The sequence below is a fragment of the Balaenoptera borealis genome (assembly GCF_965194805.1).
Source record: "Balaenoptera borealis genome assembly, chromosome: 4".
Lineage (NCBI taxonomy): Eukaryota > Metazoa > Chordata > Mammalia > Artiodactyla > Balaenopteridae > Balaenoptera > Balaenoptera borealis.
In genome coordinates this window covers 10294170-10319303 of record NC_138861.1, presented here as the reverse complement: position 1 = coordinate 10319303, position 25134 = coordinate 10294170, and the positions used below count along the sequence as shown (strand labels likewise).

Here is a 25134-nt window from a genome sequence, read left to right as displayed (position 1 = left end):
CCCTAGGTTTTGCAGTTTCACCTGCTTGTATTTTATTTTTAAAAGGATTTTTGAAGACCCTCAAGAATCTAAAGGTATGTCTGCAAAGGCATTCTATCTTTTTGATGGTGCTTTTCGTGAAAATGGCACAATTTTCCATTTAGCAAAAATTAGCAGGATAATTATAAATATTTTGTACTTTTAATCATTTGAGTTTCCACCCGAATAGCACAGGAATTCTTACTATAAAATTGCATATAGTCAAAAGACTGCACATCCATTCCATCTCAGATGATGTTTAGTCTGCTCAGTGCATAGCTTTCCCTCAAGTGGGCATGTAATCTGCATGGATCAAGGTAATTAACGCTGGATGTCCCAACAGACAAATCCTGAAATCTCAGTAGCTCAGGGAGACAAAAATTAATTTGTAGATTACTCAGAGTCTGATGCAGGTTGTCAGAATCTCTCTTCCATCTGGTGGCTCTGGTATCCAGGCTTCCTCCATTCTGTGATCTATTTGCTAGTTTAACATATTACCGTGTATCCCCTAGGTTACATCAGGGAAAGAAAGAAATGGAGGAGGCACACATGCTCTTATCTGCCTCATTCTGGAAGTGACTCACTTCTCTTCTCATAGTTCATTGCTTTGAACTAGTCACGTGTTCCCACCTAAATGCAAAGGTAGCGGGGGAAATGTGTAAACAAACACTCTCTCTGGCCATAACCTAACTTGCTCAAATCAAACAAAGAGAAGGACATATGGTCCATGGTTACGGTAGCAGTCTGTCTCCCACTCCCCTACTGAATGTAAACAAGGAATTCAATACCCCAGATGCTGCTGGCAGGCATCTAATCTATGGATCGAGAGGGAAGGCAGCCTAAAGATCTGCCTTTAGTTAATTGATCAATAAATGGCAAAGTAGTGGTGACGTTGACGAGCCATTGCATCTACCAACTTAGTCTTCCATTCCCCTGAACTCCTTTGTATTATTATAATGTGTTAATAAATGTCCTTTATTATTTTAGCTAGTTTGAGCTGAAATTTCAATTACTTGCAGTCCAAGACATCTTAACCGATATACCGCATCACGCAATGGCCTAAAGTTCTGTGGTTTGGGGAAGCTTGTCATGCATTAGAATGAGGCAGGATTTGAAGGCAGGAGGCATGGCTTTGAGTCTTGGGTCAGCCAGTTCCTGGCTCTGTGACCTTGGGCAAGATGTTTAACCTCTCACTTCCTCATCAATCAAATGGGGACAATAGCAGCCTAAATTGTTTGAGATGGTTGTGAGAATCAAATCAAACACTGATGTGAAAATACATTGTAAACTATAAAGCATTATGAAACACTCTTTGTTATATGGCTTGCTACTTGCCTTAAGGTGGTTTCCTTAATACTATAATTATCTGTTTTAAATAAAAAAAGGACTCTATAATCTGAATGGAATGTTTATACTATTGGATTTAGACCAAATTTTAAACAGGATTAAACATTTCATTTTGCCTTGTTTTCTTTTACAGTAAACCAATGATGAGGTATTAGAAGACTAGATTCATAGTCAAAGGCATGTCTATCTTCTTCACATTTGAATTGTGTTGCAAGAAGAATTTTCATCTTTGCCATAGAGAATTCAAAAATCAAACAGAAAATCGTCCATAACACAGTAATAGATGAGTGTTTAGATGCTGAGTTGGGGGTAAAGTCACTTATATCTACGTTACTTATTCTAGGGTTCATTTTTGTGAAGCACGGTTGGTTGTGTGGATGGGTTTAGTGTTAATTCCTGTACAGAAGATTTTGAGGAAGTTTTAGTGACAGTGCTGGAAACTGCAAACTAGCATGAAGTAGCATAGAAAGTGAAAGAATGAGGCAACTGAGTAGGGAAGACCATGCTAAAATGGTAAGTTAGATTAATTCTGATCCATATCTTAAAGCTGACTTAGGGAAACTAAATTTCAAAGACATAGAAGAAGCTTGCGTCCAGTAGTTTGTGAAACAGAGACCATAAGAAAGCATATCTGAGCTGTTCTCTGTAACCGTGAATTAGCAATGGTTTATGGAGAGGTACTGCAGCAAGTCATAGCATAATTAAGTTTATATGTTATATAATTATATAAATAACAGGCAGTTTGGAGATTTTTTAAAATTTATCATTCAAAATGAGTGGTTTATGGGAAAATAATCTATATGATATTATTTTATGACAGCTCTGAATTATTATAGCTACTCCTTTAAGACTAAGTTTGGAGAATTTAGCATATCAGACAGTAAAATGACAGGAATTAAAACAGTTTAATAATGGCTAGCTACTTGAAGGAAAATAATTGCTGGATTTCTTCCTAACTCTTTAAAACTAGAGATGGATCAAAGATGTAAATATCAAAGTAAAATCATAAAAATACCAGAAGAACACGTGTGAAGTTAAAAATTAATTTTGGATCAAGGAATGTGTTTCAAAGGAGACCCAAGCCGCAGACCCTAAAGAAAAAGATGGGTAAGGTTTTCTGACAACCAAAACGTCTGCACAACCACAAGTATCATAAACAAATTAAAATGCCAAAAGAAAACTAGGACAGATATTTACAACACACATGACTAAAACAAGATTAATTTTTTTTAAATATACAAAAAAATTCCTATAAATCAGTAGGAAAAACTACCCAATTAAAATTAGGCAAAGCTTACGAATAGGAGGTTCACACACAAATAAGAAACGTAAGTGCTAATACACAAAATTGCTCAATCTCATCCATAGTTAAATTTTGGCAAAATTTAAAATTTTATAATTTTCAGGACGATAGAATGGGAAGTAGGCATTCTCATGTGCTATCAATTAAGCTGTAAACCACGAAGCATTTTTGTAGGGCAACGTGGTAATGCGTATCAAAATTTATAATTTATATAGTAACAAGTAAAATGAAAATTTATTTTGCTTTCATATATAAGTCTGGTGTCAAGAGACTACTCATTTAACTTTTGGAATTAGCGTAAAAAAAGTATGATTTATAAACTTGTTGATCTAGCAATCTTACCTCTAGGAATTTATCTTACAGGTATCTGTACAATTACGTAGAAATGTTTGCAAGAATGCTTATTGCTGAAATACTTGTAATATCAAGAACTGTAAATAACCTAAACATAAGTAAATAAGATTGGTTAAGTCAATTATAGTGTCTTTATAATGTAATATTAACAGGTATATGTGGTAATATGGAAAGACCTCCAAAATAGATTAAGTAGCAAAAGCAAGTGTAAGTATACAAATAGTTACATTTGCCTTTTTCAAAAGAGTATGCATATATATGCTTAATTACGCATACAAAATTTTTGCAAGAAAATATAAGAACTGTTGGAGCTGGGATAAGAAGACTTTTCAGTTTAAACTCCTGTATGTTGTTTGGGTTTTGATCAAGTGCATGTGTTACTTTTATTACATTTAAATTATTAAAAATAAAAGCTGCTCAAAGAGCAGGGAATGGTAGCTCTGTCTGGAAGAAACAGATTGGTTTATAATCATAAAGGCAATGAATGTTAAATTTGAATGTGTACAGTACTTCTTTTACAGATATATATTGAAATATATAAATTACTTGCAAAATTGTCTAATATATGAAAGGAAGTGTACTTTCCCTGTGAATTTCATAAAGCAGATCTAGAGCTGGATAGAAGGTAATGATGCAGTGTCAAACCAGTAGAAAGAAGCATCTAAAGATTCTGGTGTCTAAAAGTTGAGCTGGTTGCCTTATGAGGTGGTCAGTGCCCCATCACTAAAAGTAAGAAAAGGAAAGCTGAGTGGTCATGGGTCGACTAGTCGTAGGCGTTCCATGATGGAATTAGAGTTAATGAGGTGAGATACCCTAGAAGTGTTCTAGGATTCTGTGAGCCATTGCGTATGTCCCAGAATTTGTAGTTCTCAGCCAATTATACGTTTTCGTCAGGCTGTTGGGAATTTAACATAAACACGCCCCTACCCCCATCCTCTCTTCATTAGGGCCTCTTTTATATGAGCGATGGGGTGATTAGCCTAAGCTGAAAGCAAGATTCCATGATCTTAAGAATACAAAACTAGGTCCCTGGGGATGGGGTGAGGGTAACTAACGTTTGAATTAGTCTCATTAGCTGTAAAAACAGATTTTCTAAATGAAGGAATTAGAGAATATTACTACAGGCTTGCTAAATTTTTACTCCATTTCACTGTATGAAAAATGTATGTCACTTAAAATTATACAGTGGAACTCAGTCAAATAGTGTTCATTCAGTCAAAAGTGTAGAGAGTAGAAAAGGTATGCTGGAAGTAAAACAGTTCAAAGAGAATTTTGATATAAAATTGCCTTACCAATTAATTTACTTTTGGTCTTAATTTCCAGCAATTCTTTTAATACTGAAGAAACTAGTTTTAGTCAAAATGTAAGTAAATGATCTCTTGTAGAAATTTTTATTTCTGTGGTTTACACTCTAAGTAAATCACGTCAGCCTGCAAGTATTTAACATGCAGCATTAGTTTTAAGTACATTTGGCTTTTCTGAAGCTATACATTTTAGAATCTTTTGTTTTAACACTCTAGTTCTTCTTACTGTATTAGGTCATTGACCTTAAATGAGTCTTTCTAACTTTTTAAAAAACGTCCTTCTGTTTCTGACTTCACATTTTGCTAAACTCGTTGAGAACCAATGGCAAGTATAGCCTTTCCAAGAGTGTTTTTCACATTTGATGACAACCTCTCTTCCATTTAAATCCTCCTTGACTCTATTAAGACTGCCAGCAGTGATGAACAGCAGGTTCAACATTAGTGGCATGAAGAGCTTGTACCCCTTTTCCCAAAATAACCAAAGGATTCTAAGCACACAGATGTTTCTGTGCTTCCAGGTTTTTATACATTGGTATAGCAGCAGTCACTTGATAGTGAACCACCCCAGAATTTACCTATTTCATCTAGAATTATTGAAGCTGGATAAAGTGTGCAGTTATAATGAAGAATGTGGAATGTTTCTAAAAGCAAATTAATATTCAGTGTATTCTTTCTACTGACAGTCTAGCAGGAAATTACAAAGCGCTAGTTGACTTTCTGTTTTTTTAAACCGGTCTTTGAGGTGTAATTTATATACCATAAAATACTCATTGAAAATGTACAATATAATTTTTAGTAAATTTACCAATTGTGCAAACAGCACTACAGTGTAGTTCTAGAACATTCTGTCACGTCAGTAAGATCCCTTGTGCCCATTTACAGTTACTTCCCACTTGCACCACCACCCCAACCATAGACAACCACTAATTTACTTTATATTTCTATACATTTGCCTTTTTTTGGACTTCTGATATAAATGGACCCATACAATATATGTTCTATGGCGACTGGCTTCTTTACTAGCATAATATTTTTGAGGTTCATCAAAAATATGTATCAGTTTTCATTCCTTTTTATTATAATAGAATAACATTCTTTTATATACTATATCACATTTTGTTTATCCATTCACTAGTTGATGGACATTTGGTTGGTTTTCAGTTTTGACTACTGTGAATAATGCTACTATGAACATTCATATCCAAGTCTTTGTGTGAACTTGTATTTTCATTTCTCTTAGGTAGGTATGTAGGAGTGGAATTGCTGGATCATAGGGTAAATTTATGTTTAACATTTTTAAAAACTGCCAAACTGTTGTCCAAAATGATTGCACCACTTTACATCCCCATTATCAGTGTGTGAGAGTTCCAGGTTCTCCATATCCTTGCCAGCAGATGGTCTTGTCAGACTGTTTTTTTTTTTTTTTTACTGTAGCCCATGTAGTGAATTTGTAGTGCTATCTCAGTTTCTGAAAGACTAATGATGTTGGGCTTATTTTCATATGCATATTATCCATTTGTATATCATCTTTGGTTAAATGTTCATATCGCCCATTTCTTTATTGAGTTGTTTGTTCTTATTGAGTTGTAGGGGTTCTTTTTATATACTCTGGATATAAGTTCATTTTCAGATACACAAACCACTGGGTGTGGGGTTTTGTCCTGTCTTCTAAATCAGTTCAGCCAAAACCCAAGCTGCTGGTCTTCAGGGCTCTACCAGCCCAGCCTGGGGGGCGGAGGGGTTGGAAGCAGGCCCAGGCAGAGTGCCACAAACTCACGCTATTCTTAACTAAACTTCATGAGTTTTTCATCAATAAGTGCTTCTCAGTGTTTTTTGCCTTCAATCAGTTTCCAAAGCTCTGAAACGGTCGTTTTGACAATTTTGTCCAGTCTCTATACTGTTTTTTAAGGAGAGGATTTGCAGACCTTTTATTCTACCGTCACTGGAAGTCAGCAGTAGGTCCTGAGTTCTTTTATATAGAGAATATAGCTTTTTATAATAACCTTTTAATTTTTCTTGGTATAATAGTGATATATGTCTAACATATAAAATTATGAAATACAAATAAGTAAAGAGGAGAAAATAAGAATCATCTAAGATTCCATAACCCAGAAACATGTACTATATTTGCTTATGTCCTATAGTTCTATGAGCATATAAAGTTATAAAAAGAGATTATACTTGACCTTAATTTCATAGCATTCTTTTTTTCCCCAATTAACAGTGTATTGTGACTATCTTGAGTTCCCATTTGCATAAGACACAAGTCTTGCACACTGTTACCTCCCCTTCTCCCCTGTTTGGAGACCTGGCTAGAGGGAGGATGGCCTAGAGGGAGGGTGAATACAGCGTCTCTTGGGTGTTGCCAAATTGCCCTCCAGATACGAACTGCTTTACATTCCACCTCTTTTCTTCTTACCAACATTTTCTTTTAAGGAAAATTTCCCTGAGTAGAAAGGATGACAAATGGTATCACATTATTGTTTTTGCCTATCTTTGATTACTAGGAACTTCACCACCTTCTGCGAAAATCTATTCCATCTTTAGAAGTGACCATTATTTCTTGTTTATATATCTTAAAATCTGTCTCCAGATAAATACCATTCACTTTCTGGTTTTGTCCTCTGAATCACATGGCAGCTTTTCTAAAATCTGGAAATGTTTTAACCCAAGTCTTCTCTTTTGAGTGTAATTGTTCCAGGTTCTTCATTCCGTCCTTGCATAACACGGTTATACTTTAAAATTTTTACTTTATTTTATTTTTGCTTAATTTTCTTAAATTAAAATTTTGAATTTCCTTTTAAAATTTCTTTGCCAGTCCTTTCATCAGAGTCTCCTCAGTCATCTATTAATTGGTTAAAATTTGTGCACTGGTAGTTTTCTCAAGGAAGATTCATGTGTACAGTATTCTCTTAGCCTATTATTCAAACTGTAGCTTTTATAGTTGGAGGACAGATTGATTGGTTATTCAATTTGGCTCATGTTTTCTTAACTATCTTGTAAGCCTTATTCCATTGTCTTCCTATGTTAAATACTGCAGTCAGTAAATTTGAGGCCACTCATGTTTTCTTTCCTCATTATGACATACTTTTTGCCTGGCTTCCCAAAGGATTATTTCTTTATTGTTAGTCTAATAATTTCCTTAGAATGTATCTTTGCGTAGACTGTTCTGGGTATGTTGTGCCGTTTCAATTTGTAGATTCAAGGCTTCTATTTAAAGAAAGTTTTTGTGAATTACATCTTTACATATTCTACTTCACTGAATATTCTACTCCAAGATATTATTTATTTGGTTTTCTTCTTTGGGGACTTCAATAACACATATATTGGAGCTCACTTAACTGCTTTCTGTAGCTATCAACTCCTTGTGATTTTTAAAAATGTTTGATTGTGTCTACTTTTCTCATTTATGTCTTCTGTGTCCCTTACTGGGCTGTCCATGGTTTCTGTTCTCCTTTGTGCTCATCAGAATTTAGTCTTCACTTCTGAAAATTTTCTGTCTTTTCCTTTCCTTCCATTGCTGATTTCTGCCAGTCTCCATTTCACTTTCTCCTTTTGACTGATTGTCTCTTCCCTATATTTCTGTATTTCTGCTTTGTGGTATCCTTTCATCATTGTGATCAATTCATTAACTTTTTAAAAAGTTGTAGTAAAATATATGTAACATAAAATTTACCATTTTAACTATTTTTAGACTTACAATTTAGTGGCATTTGTACAGTCACAGTATTGTGTGACCCATTACCATTATCCATTTCCAGAACTTTTTCCTCATCTCCAACTCTGTACCCGTTAAAAAATAACTCTGCATTCCCCCCTCCCCCCAGCCCCTGGAACCACTGTTCTGCCTTCTGTCTCTATGAATTTGCCTATTCTAGGTATCTCATATAAATAGAATCATAAAATTTTGGGTTTTTTTGTGTACCTGGCTTATTTTACTTTGCATAATATTTTCAAGGTTCATCTATGTTATTTCATGTTATGAGAATTTCATTCCTTTATGAGAATGAATAGTATTATGTTGTATATATATATACCACATTTTGTTTATTCATCTGTTGATGGGCACCTGGGTTGTTTCTACTTTTTGACTACTGTGAATAAAGCTGCTATGAACATTGGTGTACAGATACCTTTTTTAGTTCCTGATTTTAGGGTACATACTCAGAAGTGTAATTGATGAATCATATGGTAATTCTATTTTTAAACTTTTTGAGGAACTACCTGTTTGCCATAGTGCTGTATCATTTTACATCATCACCAGCAATGCATAAGGGTTCCAATTTTTGCACATCCTATCCAGCACTTTCTGATTTTTTTTTGATAATAACTATCTTAATGGGTGTGAAGTGTATCTAATTGTGGTTCTGATTTGCATATCCTTAATGACTAGTGAAATTGAGTATCTTTTTGTGTGCTTATTAGCCATTCGTATATCTTCTTTGGAGAAGTGTCTATTAATTTTTGGAATGGGTTTTGTTGTTGTAGTTATCGAGTCGTAGGAGTTCTTAAACATATTCTGGATATTAAACCTATATCAGATATATGACTTGCAAATACTTTCTCCTATTCTGTGGATTGTCTTTTCACTCTGTTGGTAATCTCTTTTGATGCACAAAAGTTTTTCATTTTAAAGAAATACAGTTTATCTTTGTCATTGTGGCATGTGCTTTTGGTATCATTTCCTTCTTAACTTTTGTTAGTTATTTTTGTTAGGTTAAGTTACAGTTTTCATTTGTTTCTTGGCAGCATTTTTCTAACGAGTTATTTCAAGAAAGTCATGGTGCTCTTTTATACTTAAAAAAAAATACTGTCTCTGTCTAGTTGCTGGCTGTGTTCCTTTTTTCTTACTCACATTTCAATGAGATGGCTTTTTGTGGTATCAGTATCAAGAGGTTCCTGTGAGGTATAGTGATGAGAGGCCAAAGTAGCTTTTCAAGTTTTACAGCCTGGAACTCCCTGCTCTCAGTTGCTACCAAAGGACTATTCTCTTAAGTGTGGCCCTTCTGTTTGCCCATCTCTCCTCCTTCTCTCAGAAGCTCACCCGGGTCAGGAACGCTCTACTGCGTTTTCTTCAAAAACTTGCCCTCCCAGGTCATGAACTCACTATTAGGTGGTGGATTTTTCTGGTGCTTCCCTGATACCTGCCTCTTGGGGTCCCTCGTAGGTACTTTTTGTACCTTCTTTCTCTTCTTCCTCTAAGCAGTTGAGCCCTGTTCAGCTCCCTGTCAAAGTGTGCTCTATCTTTAAAGTAATAAATATTTGTAGGAGATTTTAAAGAACATCCACTGCTGGGCTCCTGCTGATGCTCTCCAGACTTCTCATAGTGCTGGTGTGATGTCTGCCTTAAGTGTCCTGCCCCATCTTTACCTTTAGCAGCAATAATACACAAATTGGAGTTCATAGCTTTTCTGTCTTCTGTTATCTTCTTAATCTGTATGGTTTCAAAAAGAAAGGTGATAAAATTCACAAGATTTTTATTGGATTTGTTTTTAATACTTTCTTTAACATTTCAATAATACCAAGTAATATAAGGGCTCTTTAATAAATGTTTTCTAATCTAAGTGGTGGAAATTAGTTGAACTTATTTGTGAGATATTCAGTGATCTGAGATATTTTAAGAATATGTTTGTTTGAATAGAGAAATCAGTTCTGCTTTTACATCTTAATTAAACCTAACTTTTCTATGCATGTCTAAAGATCCTTAGATCTTAACTTTTCAGATCATAGACCTCTGAGAATATGTTTTCTCAGAGTGAATCAGCTATACATGTACATATATCCCCATATCTCCTCCCTCTTGTGTCTCCCTCCCACCCTCCCTATCCCACCCCTCTAGGTGGTCACAAAGCACCAGCTGATATCCCTGTGCTATGCAGCTGCTTCCCTCTAGCTATCTATTTTACATTTGGTACTGTATATATGTCCATGCCACTCTCTCACTTCGTCCCAGCTTACCCTTCCCCCTCCCCATGTCCTCAAGTCCATTCTCCCATTCTCTACATCTGCGTCTTTATTACCGTCCTGCCCCTAGGTTCTTTAGAACCTTTTTTTTTTTTTTTTTTAGATTCCATATATATATGTTAGCATACGGTATTTGTTTTTCTCTTTCTGACTTCACTCTGTATGACAGACTCTAGGTCCGTCCACCTCACTACAAATAACTCAATTTCGTTTCTTTTTATGGCTGAGTAATATTCCATTGTATATATGTGCCACATCTTCTTTATCCATTCATCTGTCGATGGACACTTCAGTTGCTTCCACGTCCTGGCTATTGTAAATAGAGCTGCAATGAACATTGTGGTATGTTTCATGTACTTTTAAGGACTCATGATCCTTGGATTTCAGGTTAAGAAACGTTGTTTAGATCTACAATACACATTGATAATATATGCTCTAAAGCATAACTAGTAAGGATAACTAATAAGAAATCCAGAAAATTCTTTGGGCTTTTAAAATTAATGAGCTAGATTTGGAAAAATAGATTTATAGAAAGTTTCTGATTTTCTTGACTTAACAATACATTTAGTAAATACTTGTTGACGTTCTAACAGAGCATTATTTGAAACTGTGATTTTTTTTTCATCTCATGTAAAAGAAGTCCATAGATAGGTATTCCAGGTGGATTCTGTGATGTCATCATGATGCAAGTCCCTTTTTTTTTTTTTTTTCTATTTTACTGTCCTTAGAGCTTAGCTTCTAGCTTCTGGGTTGCTGCATAGTCACAAGATGGCTATCAGGCATTGCAGGTGTGATCTAAGCAGAAAACAGGGGTATAGGAAAAAGACTGAGTTGGCCTCCCTTCCAAGGAGTCTTTCTGGTGGTCCTGTTAACAACTTCTGTTTATATCTCGTTGGCCAAACTTAGACATGTGATCATCCATATCTACAAGGATATACTGCTGCAGAGAAGATGGGGTATATTTTAACTGGGCAATTTGCTCCCCACCCTCTCCAACAAAATCAGAGTTCTGTCAAGGGAGAAGAGAGAAATTACCCATCAACAGGCAACTGTAAGCTCTGTCACAGTGTCCTTTTAAAGAATTGGTTACCACGGAGAGATTCTTATTCAGTGTTTTTCAGTATTGACTGTCTTCTGGTTGTAAAATAGATGCTTTTACAGATCTTCTACATTATCTTATTAAACTCTCATAACACTTTAAAGTAGGTAGTGTTATTGTAGCTCAACAGATGAGGACCCAGTGTTGTTGTAGATGAAAACTTGTATAAGGTCAGCAGGCTGAACGTGAGGGGGAATCTGGCTGCAGTATTGTCCTCGGGGTGATACATAAGCTTGACTTAGCTCTTGTGGCTGGACAGAGAGCATGAGTCATCCTTCTTTAGGGATGCATTTGCCCCCCTCCTAAGCTCACACTCGACCAAAGAGGCTGACATTCCCAGGGAAAATACCCAGTGGCAAAACCGTGGTTTAAACCCAAGTACCCTAATTTCCAACAGAGTGCTTTCCCGGTGATGCAACCCTATCCAAGCTAATAGGATTGTCCACGTCTCTGTGTAAGAATATCCCCACAATTGTTATTGTTAATTTTTAAATTGCCATTTGAAGAGAACATATTCCTTTCCCTCCTAATTCTGCTGTCAAAAAATGGTATTACTCTTTCTTAGGCATGGAATCTCTTTGAGAGGTCTCTATTTTTTCCCCAATTTTCTATATTATTTATTAAAGTATAGTTAATTTACAATATTGCATTAGATTCAGATGTATAGCATAGTGATTCAGTTTTCTTTTTGCAGATTATATTCCGTTATAGGTTATTACAAGATATTGAATATAATTCCCTATACTATACAGTAAATCCCTGTTCCTTCTCTATATTAAGTATAGTAGTTGTATCTGTTAATCCCATACTCCTAATTTGTTCCCCCCCATGCTCCCTCTCTCCTTTGGTAACCATAGGTTTGTTCTCTATGTCTGAGTCTGTTTCTCTTTTGTAAATAAGTTCACTTGTATCATTTTTTAGATTCCATTTATAAATGTTATCACATAATATTTGTATTTCTCTGTCTGACTTCTTAGTATGTTAATCTTTAGGTCCATCCATGTTGCTGCAAATGACAATATTTCATTCTTTCTATAGCTGAGTAATATTCCATGCTGTATATATATACCACATCTTTATCTATTCATCTGCTGATGGACAATTAGGTTGCTTCCATGTCTTGGCTATTGTAAATAGTGCTGCTATGAACATTGGAGTGCATGTATCTTTTCGAATTAGAGTTTTCATCTTTTCCAGATATATGCCCAGGAGTGGGATTGCTGGATCATACGGTAACTCTATTTTTAATTTTTTAAGAAACCTCCACACTGTCCTCCATAATGACTGCACCAATTTATTTTCCCACCAACAGTGTGGAAGGGTTTCCTTTTTTCCACACCCTCTCCAGCATTTATTATTTGTGGACTTTTTGATGATGGCCATTCTAACTGGTGTGAGGTGATACCTTATTGTAGGTTAGATGTGCATTTCTCTAATAATTAGCGATGTGGAACATCTTTTCATGTGCCTGTTGGCCATCTGTATGTCATCTTTGGAGAAGTGTCTTTTTAGGTCTTCTGCCCATTTGATTGGATTGTTTTTTTGATATTGAGCTGTATGAGCTGTTTGTATATTTTGGAAATTAAGCCCTTGTTGTTATTGTTTACAGATATTTTCTCACATTCTGTGGGTTGTCTTTTTGTTTATGGTTTCCATGGCTGTGCAAAACCTTTTAAGTTTAATAAGGTCACTCTCATTTATTTTTGCTTTTGTTTCTTTTGCCTTGGGAAACTGATCTAAAAAAGTATTTCTGCGATTAATGTCAGAGAACATTTTGCCTATGTTCTCTTCTAGGAATTTTATGGTGTCATGTCTTAAGTCTTTAAGCCATTTTGAATTGATTTTTGTGTATGGCATGAGGGAACATTCTAACTTCATTGATTTACATGCGGCTATCCAGCTTTTCCAACACCAGTTGCTGAAGAGACTATTTTCTGATGTTTAACTGTTAGTGTAATGAAACACAACAGATTTCTGTATATTAATCTTGTATCCTACTACCTTGCTGCATTATTAGTTTGAATCATTTTTGTATGGAGACTTTAGGGTTCTCAATATAGAGTATCATGTCATCTGCAAATAGTGAATTTTATCCCTTCCCTTAGAATTTGAATACCTTTAATTTCTTTTTCTTGTCTGATTGCTGTGGCTAAGATTTCAAATACTATGTTGAATGGAAATAGCAAGAGTAGGCATCCTTGTCTTGTTCCTGAATTTAGTGGGAAGGCTTTCAGCTTTCCACCCTTGAGTATTAGGATTGGCTGTGGATTTGTCATAAATGGCCTTTATTATGTTGAGATATTCCCTCTGACAACTACTTGAATGAGAGTTTTTAATCATGAATGGGTGTTGAAATTTGCCAAATGCTTTTCCTGTGTCTGTTGAGATGATCATGTGGTTTTTGTCTTTCCTTTTTTTAATGTGGTGTATCACCTTGATTTGTGTAAGTTGAACCATCCTTGTGACCCTGGTATGAATCCAACTTGATCATGATGTATGACCCTTTATTGTTGGATTCAGTTTGCTAATATTTTGTTGAGGATATTTGCATCTGTATTCATCAAAGATACTGGCCTATAATTTTCTTTATTTTATAGTGACTTTGTCTGGCTTTGGTATCAGGGTGTTCATTTCTTCTTTTTTGTTTTAGCTTTTGTGGTTTGGTGATTTTCTTTTGTAGTATGCTTGAGTTCCTTTCTTTTTGGTTTTTGTGAATCTCTTGTATGTTTTTGACTTGTGGTTACCATGGAGTTCAAGCATGTTGACCCATAACTATATCTACTTGCTTTAAACTGATAGTCATACAGACTCAAACACATTCTAAAAGATCTATATTTTTATACTTTCCTCCCCCTTCCTTTTGTGATTTTGATGTCCTATTTTACATTTTTATGCTTATTCTTTTACTGTTTATTGTAGTTAAAATTGCTTTTACAATTTTTTAAATTGTATTTTTATCTACATACTAGCTTTAGTGTTCTTCAATCCTTTGAAATATTTGCCTTTCCTATTGTGATTTTTCCTTTCCTATAGATTCTTGCTACTTTTCTATTTAAAGAAGACCTTTCAGTATTCTCTTAGGGGGCTTCCCTGGTGGCGCAGTGGTCGAGAATCTGCCTGCCAATGCAGGGGACACGGGTTCGAGCCCTGGTCTGGGAGGATCCCACATGCCGCGGAGCAACTAGGCCCGTGAGCCACAATTACTGAGCTTGTGCGTCTGGAGCCTGCGCTTCACAACAAGAGAGGACACGATAGTGAGAGGCCCGCGCACCGCGATGAAGAGTGGCCCCCGCTTGCCACAACTGGAGAAAGCCCTTGCACAGAAACGAAAACCCAACACAGCCATAAATAAAATAAATAAATAAATAATTAAAAAAAAAAAAAAAGATAAAGATATTTAAAAAAAAAAATTCTCTTAGGGTTGGTTTAATATTGCTGAATTCTTTTATTTTTTGCTTGTCTGAGAAATTCTTTCTCTCCTTCCATTCTAAGTGATAATCTTGCTAGGTAGAGTATCCTAGGTTGCAGGTTTTTCCCTTTCAGGATCTTGAATATATCATGCCACTCCCTTCTGGCCTGAAACATTTCTGCAGAGATGTAAGCTGATAGTCTTATGGGGATTCCCTTATAAATGACTTTGTTTTTTTCTCTTGCTGCCTTTATTTTATTTTTTTTTTAACATCTTTATTGGGTATAATTGCTTTACAATGTTTTGTTAGTTTCTGCTGTATAACAAAGTGAATCAGCTATATGTATACCTATATCCCCATATCCTCTCCCTCTTGTGCCTCCCTCCCACCCTCCCTATCCCACCCTTCTAGGTGGTCACAAAGCACCGAGCTGATCTCCCTGTGCTATGCCTCTTGCTGCCTTTAGAATCCTGTCTTTATCTTTAACTTTTGTCATTTTAATTATATGTCTTGGTGTGGGTCTGTTTGTGTTCATCTTGTTTGGAACCATGTGCGCTTCCTTGTACCTGGATATCTGTTTCCTTCTTTAGGTTTACGAAGTTTTCAGCCATTATTTCTTCAAATACATTTTCGATCCCCCTTTCTCTTTCTTCTCCTTCTGGAATCTCTATTACGTGTATGTTGGCGTGTTTTATATTGTCCCATAGCTCTCGTTTGTTGCCTTCATTTTTTTTTTTTTTCCATTCGTCTTTCTGTCTGCTGTTCTGATTGGGTGATTTCCATTATTCTGTCTTCCAGATCACCTATTCATTTTTCTGCATTATTTAGCCTGCTCTTGATTTCATTTAGCTTGGTTTTTTTTTTTTTTTAACTTATTTATTTATTTCTGGCTGTGTTGGGTCTTCATTTCTGTGCCAGGGCTTTCTCTAGTTGTGGCAAGTGGGGGCCACTCCTCATCGCGGTGCGCGGGCCTCTCACTGTCGCGGCCTCTCTTGTTGCAGAGCACAGGCTCCAGACGCGCAGGCTCAGTAGCCGTGGCTCATGGGCCCAGTTGCTCCGCGGCACGTGGGATCTTCCCAGACCAGGGCTCGAACCCGTGTCCCCTGCATCAGCAGGCAGATTCTCAACCACTGTGCCACCAGGGAAGCCCTAGCTTGGTTTTTATCTCAGCAATTGAGTTGTCTAATTTTGATTGGCTCCTCTTTATAGTTTCGAGTTCCTTTTTTACAGTGATCTGCATTTCTATCCATAGCCTTATTAATTCCTTTAGCATTTTTACTACCTCCTTTTTGAACTCAGGCTCTGGTAGACTGCAGAGGTCTGTTTCACTGTTTGTCTTTCAGAGGATTTCTCTTGTTCTTTTAATTGGGAGTGGTTCCTATGCTTTTTCATTTTACTTATTTCTCTTACTCTCTGAACTTAGGAGAAACAGTTACCCACTGTGGTCTTGAAGGGCTGTTTTTATGTGGGAGTATCCCTGTGCAGACTGTGTGGGTCCAGTATTATTGGTGCAAGGGCTGTTTTTGGGATGGATGCCTGCCGTGTCTTTCCTCAGAGTGTGCTGGCTGTTGTCGCCTTGATAGGGGTGTGTTTGGTGTTGTGGAGACCAGGGCCTGCACTGGATGTTGAGTGGGACCTCCTCTTTGCTCTGTGGTTGTCACAGACCTGTTGGGGGCAGACTGTGCTCCCCAGTTGTTGGAGTAGAAGCCCCCAGATCCGATGCTGAGCCGTAGTGTGAGGTGGGCGGGACTGGAGCACCCCCTCTGGGAAGGGAGCCTCTGCATGTTCCTCCCCAGGAGCTGTCAGCCGGGACCTATGGCTCTGTGACACCACCTGCCACCCGGTGTGCAGGCCCACAAAGAGCACTGCCCCTGACCGCCTCCGCTGTGGCAGCTCTGATAATCTGCTTGGATGTCAGTTCTACCTCCTGTGTATGCATGCTCCCAAAGCGTGAGCTCCCAAAGCCCACCAAAGCTGTGCCCGCTGTGAGAGCGCCCACAGTACGCTCAGGGGTCAGCCCCACCTCTGCGTGTGCACACCCTCAAATTCCGCTGCTGTGGAATTACACCGAATAACCTTTACAATAATTTCACCTAATGTCCAACACATTTAAATTTCCCTAGTTGTCTCAAAGAGACAGTTGGCTAGTTTTTTGTTTTGTTTTTTTCAGTCAGGAACCAATCAGTATTCACAGACTACACTTGAACTTTGTATAATTTCTTTAAAATCTGGAACCAATCTTTTCCTTATGACATTGATGTTTTGAAGAGTCCAGGCCAGTTGCCTGTTAGAACGTCCCCGATTCTGAATTTGTCTGTTTCCTTACAGTCTCTTTTAACTTGTTCTTTTAGCTCCTGTTTTACCTGTAACCTGTTAGATTTAGAGGCTAGATTAGCAGCAGCTTAAACACTTTTGGCAAGAATATAAATGATGTGTTCTGCATGTTGCATCACATCAGGAGCACGTAATGTCAGCTCTTCGTGATTAGTGGTGATAAATTTAATCTTTTGAGTTAAGCTGAGTACACCCAGATATCAATTGTAAAGGTAATTTTTTTTCCTTTGCAAATATCATGTGATCTTTGACACTGTGAAAATCCTGTTCTCAAACAACTTTTCACCTGATGTTTTAGCATCCACTGTCAGTCTTTGACAAAATTATTTGTTAAATGATTTGTGGGAAAAAGGTGATTTTCTAATTCTGTTGTTCCTTCTGTATTTAGCTGCAGCACGTTCTGTAAAGCAGAGTTTTACTTTGGTAACCCCATTCTTTCACTCTTCTTAGTATCACTGTTGATTCAGGGAATTTTATTTACATAATATTTTATAATCGTTTATAGTTATTATTCCTGGTGCTCCAACTGTCCCGAACTTGGCCAGTAGGAACCCATTTAAGCTGGCCCACATGTCTTTTTGACATGCCCCATTTGTCTTTGAGCATTTCCACGCCTTCTGGAACAAGCTGTCTCAGGCTCATCTTGTGCTTTCCTCGCACCCGTTTTACTCGGTGGTGGAGTGGCTTTCTATTCTACACGTTCCTGCCTAGATGTATCAGTGCTAGCCCCAGCTGCAAAGAGTTTTAAGGTGCACTATTCTGAATTTAACCAGTAGTATAACCTGATTGTCCTTCAAAGTACCTTAAATTCATGGTACTTAAATTTTTGGAGGATTGCCTTAAGGAAATACAAGCCGTTGAATTCATTAATCTAAAATCGATTTTGTTTTAAGCTCTGTAAAGAAAGTGCTGCGTGTAGCTTTGTCCCCTTTGGGGGCTCATAGAACCACCAATATTAAAGGTTCTGGAAACACGATAGTCCGTCATGGTTAAGAGCTCATGCGTTAGAGCTAGAGCACCTGGGGGTTACATTCTAGCTATAAAACTTTCTTAGGCAAGTCTCTTTTTCTTTGTGCCTTAGTTTTTGTGTCCAAATGGGAATAGTTAAGAGTACCTACTAAAAAGTTAGTTTTGAAATTTAAAGATGTTAATTTTAAAGCACTTAACCACAGAGTCCGGCACAATAATCGGCACTTAATAAATGTTAGCTGTGGTAAAAACTCAAGGCTTCTGAAGCTCATCCTGTTTACTAGATTGATCGAAACCTTCTCTATACAGGTCCTAATATCAAATATTGTTGTCACTTCTGAGCATATCTAACTTTATTTTAAGGGGACCAAGAAGCTCAAATAATCCTATTTTCCTCAGCTACAAGAATAGGAATTTTGTTTTATCTTTAGCACGTGAACTGGACTTCCCAGCATATGCTTCTTGAGTATCACTACATCCTTCGTGGAGGCAGCATTAAGCATGTGCCCTCTGGACTCAGATGGCCTGAGCGTGACTCCTGGCCGCACCGTATCCTTGATGGGACCTGGAGCACATTCCTTGGCTGCTCTGTAAAATGAGGGTCACGAAAGTATCTTCCTTCCTAGTGGCACTTTATCAGGATTTAAGGAGTGAAGCCATCTAAGGTATTCGGAAGTGTGACTGACATACTCTGTAAACGTTCCATAAAAGTTAGCTGTCATTATCATTCTGATTTTCTCATTATCTAAAACCCTGGTTTTCTGTTTGCTCTGATTAGTCTTTTTTTTTTTTTTGAGTACTTTTATCAGTTGGTGGTGTGTGTGTGTGTACAGAACAGAAATGGGTTCTGGCTAACTTAAGCCCAAAGAAACTTCACTGGAAGGTTACAGAGTGGCCCACCATGTAGAAGGAACAGCGGAAGGACCGGTGTCAGAAAGGGGCAGCTAAAGGCCCACAGCAGGTCCAGTGATGCAGGTGGCAAGAGGTGCATCATGGTTAGTTAATCTAACCATCTTGTGAGAGCACTGCAGCTGGAATAAATTAGCTCCATCCATTTTTCTCAAGCTTCAGTGACAGTCCGCTCAAGCTTCAGTGACAGTCCGCTCAAGCTTCAGTGGCAGTCCGCTCAAGCTTCAGTGGCAGTCCGCTCAAGCTTCAGTGGCAGTCCGCTCAAGCTTCAGTGGCCTGCAGGACGAAGGGTCTGATTGCCCTGCAAGGGCACCAGAGCCCAGCTCTTGCTAAAGGCAGGGCAGCGGTTGTAAGTGGCAGCCTCATCAAGGATGTTCACAGTGAGGGTGCGGTCATTCCCCCAAAGGCAGTCAGGATTTGTCACTAGAAAAAAGGGGAAGTGAAGAACAAGTGGTCCCCACATCAACAAATATGCACTACTGTCCTGGTGCATGCATTTTGTGAGCTATCTGAACTATTTTCTATCGCAAATAAATATAGAAAAGCAAGGTCCCAGCATGCAATTATAAAAATGAATATTGACATAAAATTCAGGTGACATGGGCTGTAGGCTCAACCCTTTCTGAGTTCACCACAAGTTTTGGGGTCCTGGTTTCCTTAATCCTAAGGTGATATTATAAGCACTAATCCCTACAGATTGTTCTAGCAGTAAACCCCAAGGTTCCCTGTCTTTTTTAATGTGGGAACCTATATTGCTTTTATACACACACACACACACTCCAGTTTCCGAACTCAAGTGGTGTATGGCAATGTATGCAAACAAAGCTTTAAACAGTTAAGTTTGACTTAGATTACCTCAATTAGTAACTTTCTTTTTCAACTTATATTAGGTCAAGAAAGGTAAAATGTGTGTTTGAAGGGAAGCTGAAATTCCACAGATATTGACATTTATAAAGAGATAGTGATGTTATTGTATAAAGGAAAGTAATTTCAGTTTAGATGGAATTAATCATAAATGGCTTTCCATTTCCTCAGTTATTTTATTTCTTCTGTGAGTAGGGAACTATAGAATATTTCTTATAACCTACCAGACAGGATATTTTTTTAATATTTGTTCTAAGTCCATCAGTGAAGAACTGATTTGGATGTCTCTAAAAATACAGCTGTTTATTTTTTCATTGTGGTTGTCTTTAAACAATATTTATCTTTTTAAATGTATTAACCTAAATTAGATTACCAATTAATAATCAGATGTTCCTTTATTACTATAATTACATATAAACTTGCTTTGTAGTATGGCTCTGTACTGAGTAAACAGGTAGTTTAATTTGCAATCAGTTCAAAATGTGTGAGGTTAGTTACATGTCTCATCCTTGAAAATACTGAGCCATAATGCCAAGATTGCTTATTTATGCTATTAATAGGAGACACAACATACTGACTGTACTTGAGTAAAGGACAGAATATAAAACAGGGCTATTAGCCGAAAGAATGTCACATATAGACAGGATTTCTAAGAAAACCTTGAGTTTCTAATAAAAACTTGAGAAATTCTGATACTAACATGCAAAATGATTTTATGTTTATCTTTCAAAAGTCATACGTATATATTTTAAGAGATTGAGATACACGGAGAATAATTAGGTCGGCAGACTGTCTACCAACCACAGGCCTAGACCATGGTGCCTTCTTCAACAGCAATCTTTAGTCCACGAAAACAGTTGAGCACAGGAGCGGTTAAGTATCTCTCAATTGTTTTGAGAAGAAATCAGAATAATTTCCTGGAAGAATGATGATGATGGTGATGATGATGATGATGATAATCAGTACTTACTGAGTATGCCAGACACCCTCCTCGTTCTTCTATGTCTATGAGCTCCTTCCAACCTCATGTATTCCTGTGAGCGAGGGACTTCTGGTATACCCATTCGTAGACCGGGAAACTGCGTGTGAGTGACTTGTCCAAAGTTGCACAGCTAATGAGATCAGAATGGGATTCGAAACAGGGAGTCTGGTTCCCCAGTTCACGCTCTAAACCAGCGGTCCCCAACCTTTTTGGCACCAGGGACCAGTTTCGTGGAAGACAATTTTTCCACGGGGCGGGCGTGGGGGGCGTGGGGGGAGGATGGTTCAGGAGGTGATGCGAGCGATGGTGAGCGGCAGATAAAGCTTCACTCGCTCACCTCCTGCTTTGTGGCCCGGTTCCTAACAGGCCTCAGGCCAGTAATGGTCCGCGGCCCGGGGATTGGGGACCCCTGCTCTAAACGACTCTGCTATATTGTGTCTGTAAGAAAATAAGAAGATAAAACATGTATGGTTTAATCTCATTGTCAGCTGTTTCTGATGCAACATTTGAGACTATTTTCGAAGTTTCATTATTAAAGGTTACTCTTTGGCTGCTTACTCACCAGATAGACCTGGTTGACTGAAATTTCCCATGTGTTCTTTTGAAAGATATTGATAGGTTTTTAAACTTACACACACAAAAATAGTAGTGGTTACAGATTTGACTTAGTTAAGTAACTTCCTTGGTAACAGAGATGATAGTTCTTGCCCATACTACTCTGTAGTAGCTAACACTATGCCTTATTTATAATATTAATAGATAGCTAAATCTATTCTGTAACTTTATACATTTGCTGAATTGTCACTAGGGAAATCTGGCTTTCAAATATGACCTATTAAAAGATGCAGAGATGTCCATGAAAGTTGGCCTGATTCTATAGATTGTAAGATTCAAAATCAAATTGAAACTACAGGGAACCTACTAAAAATCACAATTGTAGAACTTTCTTCATGTAATTGTCATGTGTCACATGTAGAATTTATCACAGTTTGTGTTATACACAAACTGTACTTTAACATTAATATAAATTTAAATTAAGGAGAGGAGCATGGACTTAGAGTATGATGGAACTCCTACCAGTTCCATGACTTTTACCAGATTACTTCTTAACTCTTTGACCTTTCTTTCCTCATCTCTACAATGGCGGTAATGTTTCTTCTTTTAGATTGTAACAGCTACATGAGCCTACACTTACAATATTGACACTTAGGTTAGTTGCTGCATTCATTCTCAAAAAGGGTGTGTTTCCCCTAATCTGCTTCCTCTGTCCACAAATAAAATTTTTGCTTTTTGCCATCTTTTCAGTGTTTAAAGTTACAGATACACACATTTATGTAGGACACATGCTGTTTTAAAAAAAAAATCCCTCATTTAGTTTTATTAAACCATATTAAAAGTTATCTTTTAAAATACTTCCTTGGGGAAAAATTTTCTATTAAAAGGAAGAAACAAATTTGTATGAAGTTTTCAACGTGGTGATAACTTGAATTGATTGACTGTAAATTGCATTTTTTATTTATAATATGTACAATCTTGTTGAAATTTTTAAAATTGTGATTACCTGAAACATTGCTATTTCGGAGATTATAGCATTTTGAACTTCAAAGAAAATTGACTTGATTTTTATGTGCTAAAATATTACTGAGATATTCAGATGTAATCAAATCAGAGAAATAAATGTTCCTTCTACACATACATATTTTTTTTCTAATCCTTCAAATTAAAGCTACCTTAAGATGACATCTAGATAAGTTTTCGTCTTCAGTAACATCTTACTGTTTCAGGATCTACATGGGGTTTCGGTGTTCCGATAAGTGTTTTATTTTCCTGTTAACGAGGTACTTGTGAGTCACACCCTGGTTACTGTAGTAATATATCTTAGCTACTGCAGTGTATTGCTGCCTCTCTTAGCTACGCTTAAGTTGTGGCTTTAGGTGCCTCATTATTTTTCACTCCTTTTAACCGTTATATCAGTGTGCACCATTCCTAACACTGAGGAACACGTGAGAGGTGTTAGGGATTTGGGTTTGAGCTGAAGTGAAAATAAGTGAAGACCACTACTCTACAGCCTCCAAACGCTTACCCTTTGATTCAGGTGATTCTGTAGTAACCATTGCAGCCTCCTGTGGCAAACATGACTGACTGCTCTTTTTTCTTCCGCTATTTTAAGCAAAGTAAAGCAGCAGTTCGGCTGAAAGAAGACATGAAAAAGATTGCAGCAGTGCCACTAGATGAGCAGAGGAATTCCACCTATACAAAGTTATTTGGAGTCAGTCTCCAAGACCTCCACCAGCAGGGGCTGACTGAGAACGGCGTTCCAGCTATCGTGGGGAGCATAGTGGAGTACTTGACCATGCATGGTAAGTCCAGTTGTGTTGTAATTCTGTTGCTTTGTGTGAATTACTTCATCATGCATTATTAGAATATTCCCTAAACCACCTTAATTAGAATATTGAACTATGGCATAATATACTTTGCCCTTATAAAAGGATGTTAAGGGCATTACAACTGCTTAACATTCTTTTGAAAATATTTAATTCAACTTACCATGGAGAAATCACTTTAATTATTGAGGTTTCTAGTTTGGAATGATTCCTAGTTTTAAGTGCTAAAATACACTGTTTTAATATTAACAGTGAGTTGTCTTGATTCATTAAATTCCCACTGAGAGTCAATAATTTTTAATGTAACAGAATACTTTTTGAGCGTCTCTTTCAGCTTGAGGTCAGTCATGAACTTACTGAATGCCTTGATTGCCTTCAAAACTCAGTGAGAATACCAAAAAAAAAGTATGATATATAACCTAGTATGGTGTTGGGGGGGACATTAACTTTTGGAATGATACAATTAATTGTGTAAAATAATTGCAGAGTGCCACAGTACATTGCACGATAAAAAGATAAATTCTCTCTCTCTTAGTTGCTGAGAACTATTATGTTTTATAGCTTTTTAAATTATTCTATTTAAAATAGAACTTAGAAACCTGGATAATTTGAGACAATGAGGCTTATCAAACTAGGGCAGTATCGTGGGAGAACTCCAAACTATATAATAAATATCAACAAACTTTCAGAGGTTTGTGAAGAAGGTATTCAGAGGGAAGAGCTTGGAATTTTCATTTTCTATGCTGAAACAACATTTCTATACTGAAACAAGACTCACTGCAGAGTAGAATATAACATTTGTGGGCATTTTTAAAGGTAAAACTTGAGACCTGGAAGAAATTCTGTACTTGGCACAGTTTGCTCCCGCCCCTGAATCTTGCCGTGATTCCGAGTCCGTTCTTCCTGCTGAGAAAGCGGCTGCCTTGGAAATGCCTGAGAGGCACGGGGCCGCCTTTCTTCTGTAGGAACATGTGTCTGCTTGTCACAGGGAATATATGGCAAGACAGTTCAGACCTCAGAAGGTTGTCAGGTGTTTTGTGTTAGTTGAAAAACAGCTATTTGCTCAGGTTACTTGGTATGTAGGTGACAAAATGGTATTTTGTTCTGAAAACTGAAGAGCCAGGTTTGCATTCTTAACCCATAGGCGTTATCTCCTTGTTTTTGGAGGAAGATAGCTGCAGGAGGGTGAGATTCTTAGAGAACAGCTCTGGGTTTGTTCAAATACTTTAAACAGGTTAAATACAAAGGTGTTATATGCGGCATGGCAGGAAGATGGGCCCTTGGCCTAGAGGATCCTGAAGCCAGATGTTGCTGAGTTAGAGCTTTGACAGGACTCATTTACACACTCAGTATTGAGTAAAACTGTATCCTACTGACTTAGCTACAAACGGATCTCTAGGTAATTCATTTAATATCTTAAATAGGGTTGTTCGGTATTACTCATTTGGATGCCAAAGTGTGACCACCTAAAATAATATTTTGGTTTTGGCATCATTAGTGTTCTGACCTTTTATGCAACTATGATTGAATAATAGCCTTTTGAGGTTACTCTTATGTAAAATCATTTTCACTTTTAATCTTTTTAAGAGTATTGCATATTAATCTATTTATGTGGTTCAAAATTCAGAAGGGTATATAGTGAAAAGTCTCTCCCTCCAAACCCTGTCCCCTGACCATTCATTTCCCCTCCCAGAAACAATATTACTATACTATTTTTTGCTATGTTCTTACAAAGATATTTGACTATATAAGCAGATAAGTGTATTTTTCCCCCTTTTAACATAGCACACAGTGTACACCGTTTATGAATCCTCTTAAAAAAAACCAAAACAAAACACTCGGGACTTCCCTGGCGGTCCAGTGGTTAAGACTCTGCAATTCTACTTTAGGGGG

General features: G+C 37.2%; 1 protein-coding gene across 4 annotated transcripts in view; it reads left to right on the top strand.

The window, feature by feature from the left end:
* Window positions 1-25134, top strand: part of FAM13A (family with sequence similarity 13 member A) — a 365856-nt gene that overhangs the window by 25510 nt on the left and 315212 nt on the right. For 2 of the 4 annotated variants that reach the window (XM_082391636.1, XM_082391638.1), the window contains exon 2: window positions 23028-23217. In XM_082391636.1, coding sequence (XP_082247762.1) covers window positions 23061-23217 — 157 coding nt within the window. In that variant the 5' untranslated portion in view covers window positions 23028-23060. Of the gene's footprint in view, window positions 1-21152; window positions 23218-25134 lie in introns of those variants that run through there. The other 2 variants (XM_082391635.1, XM_082391637.1) reach the window with 2 other exon arrangements.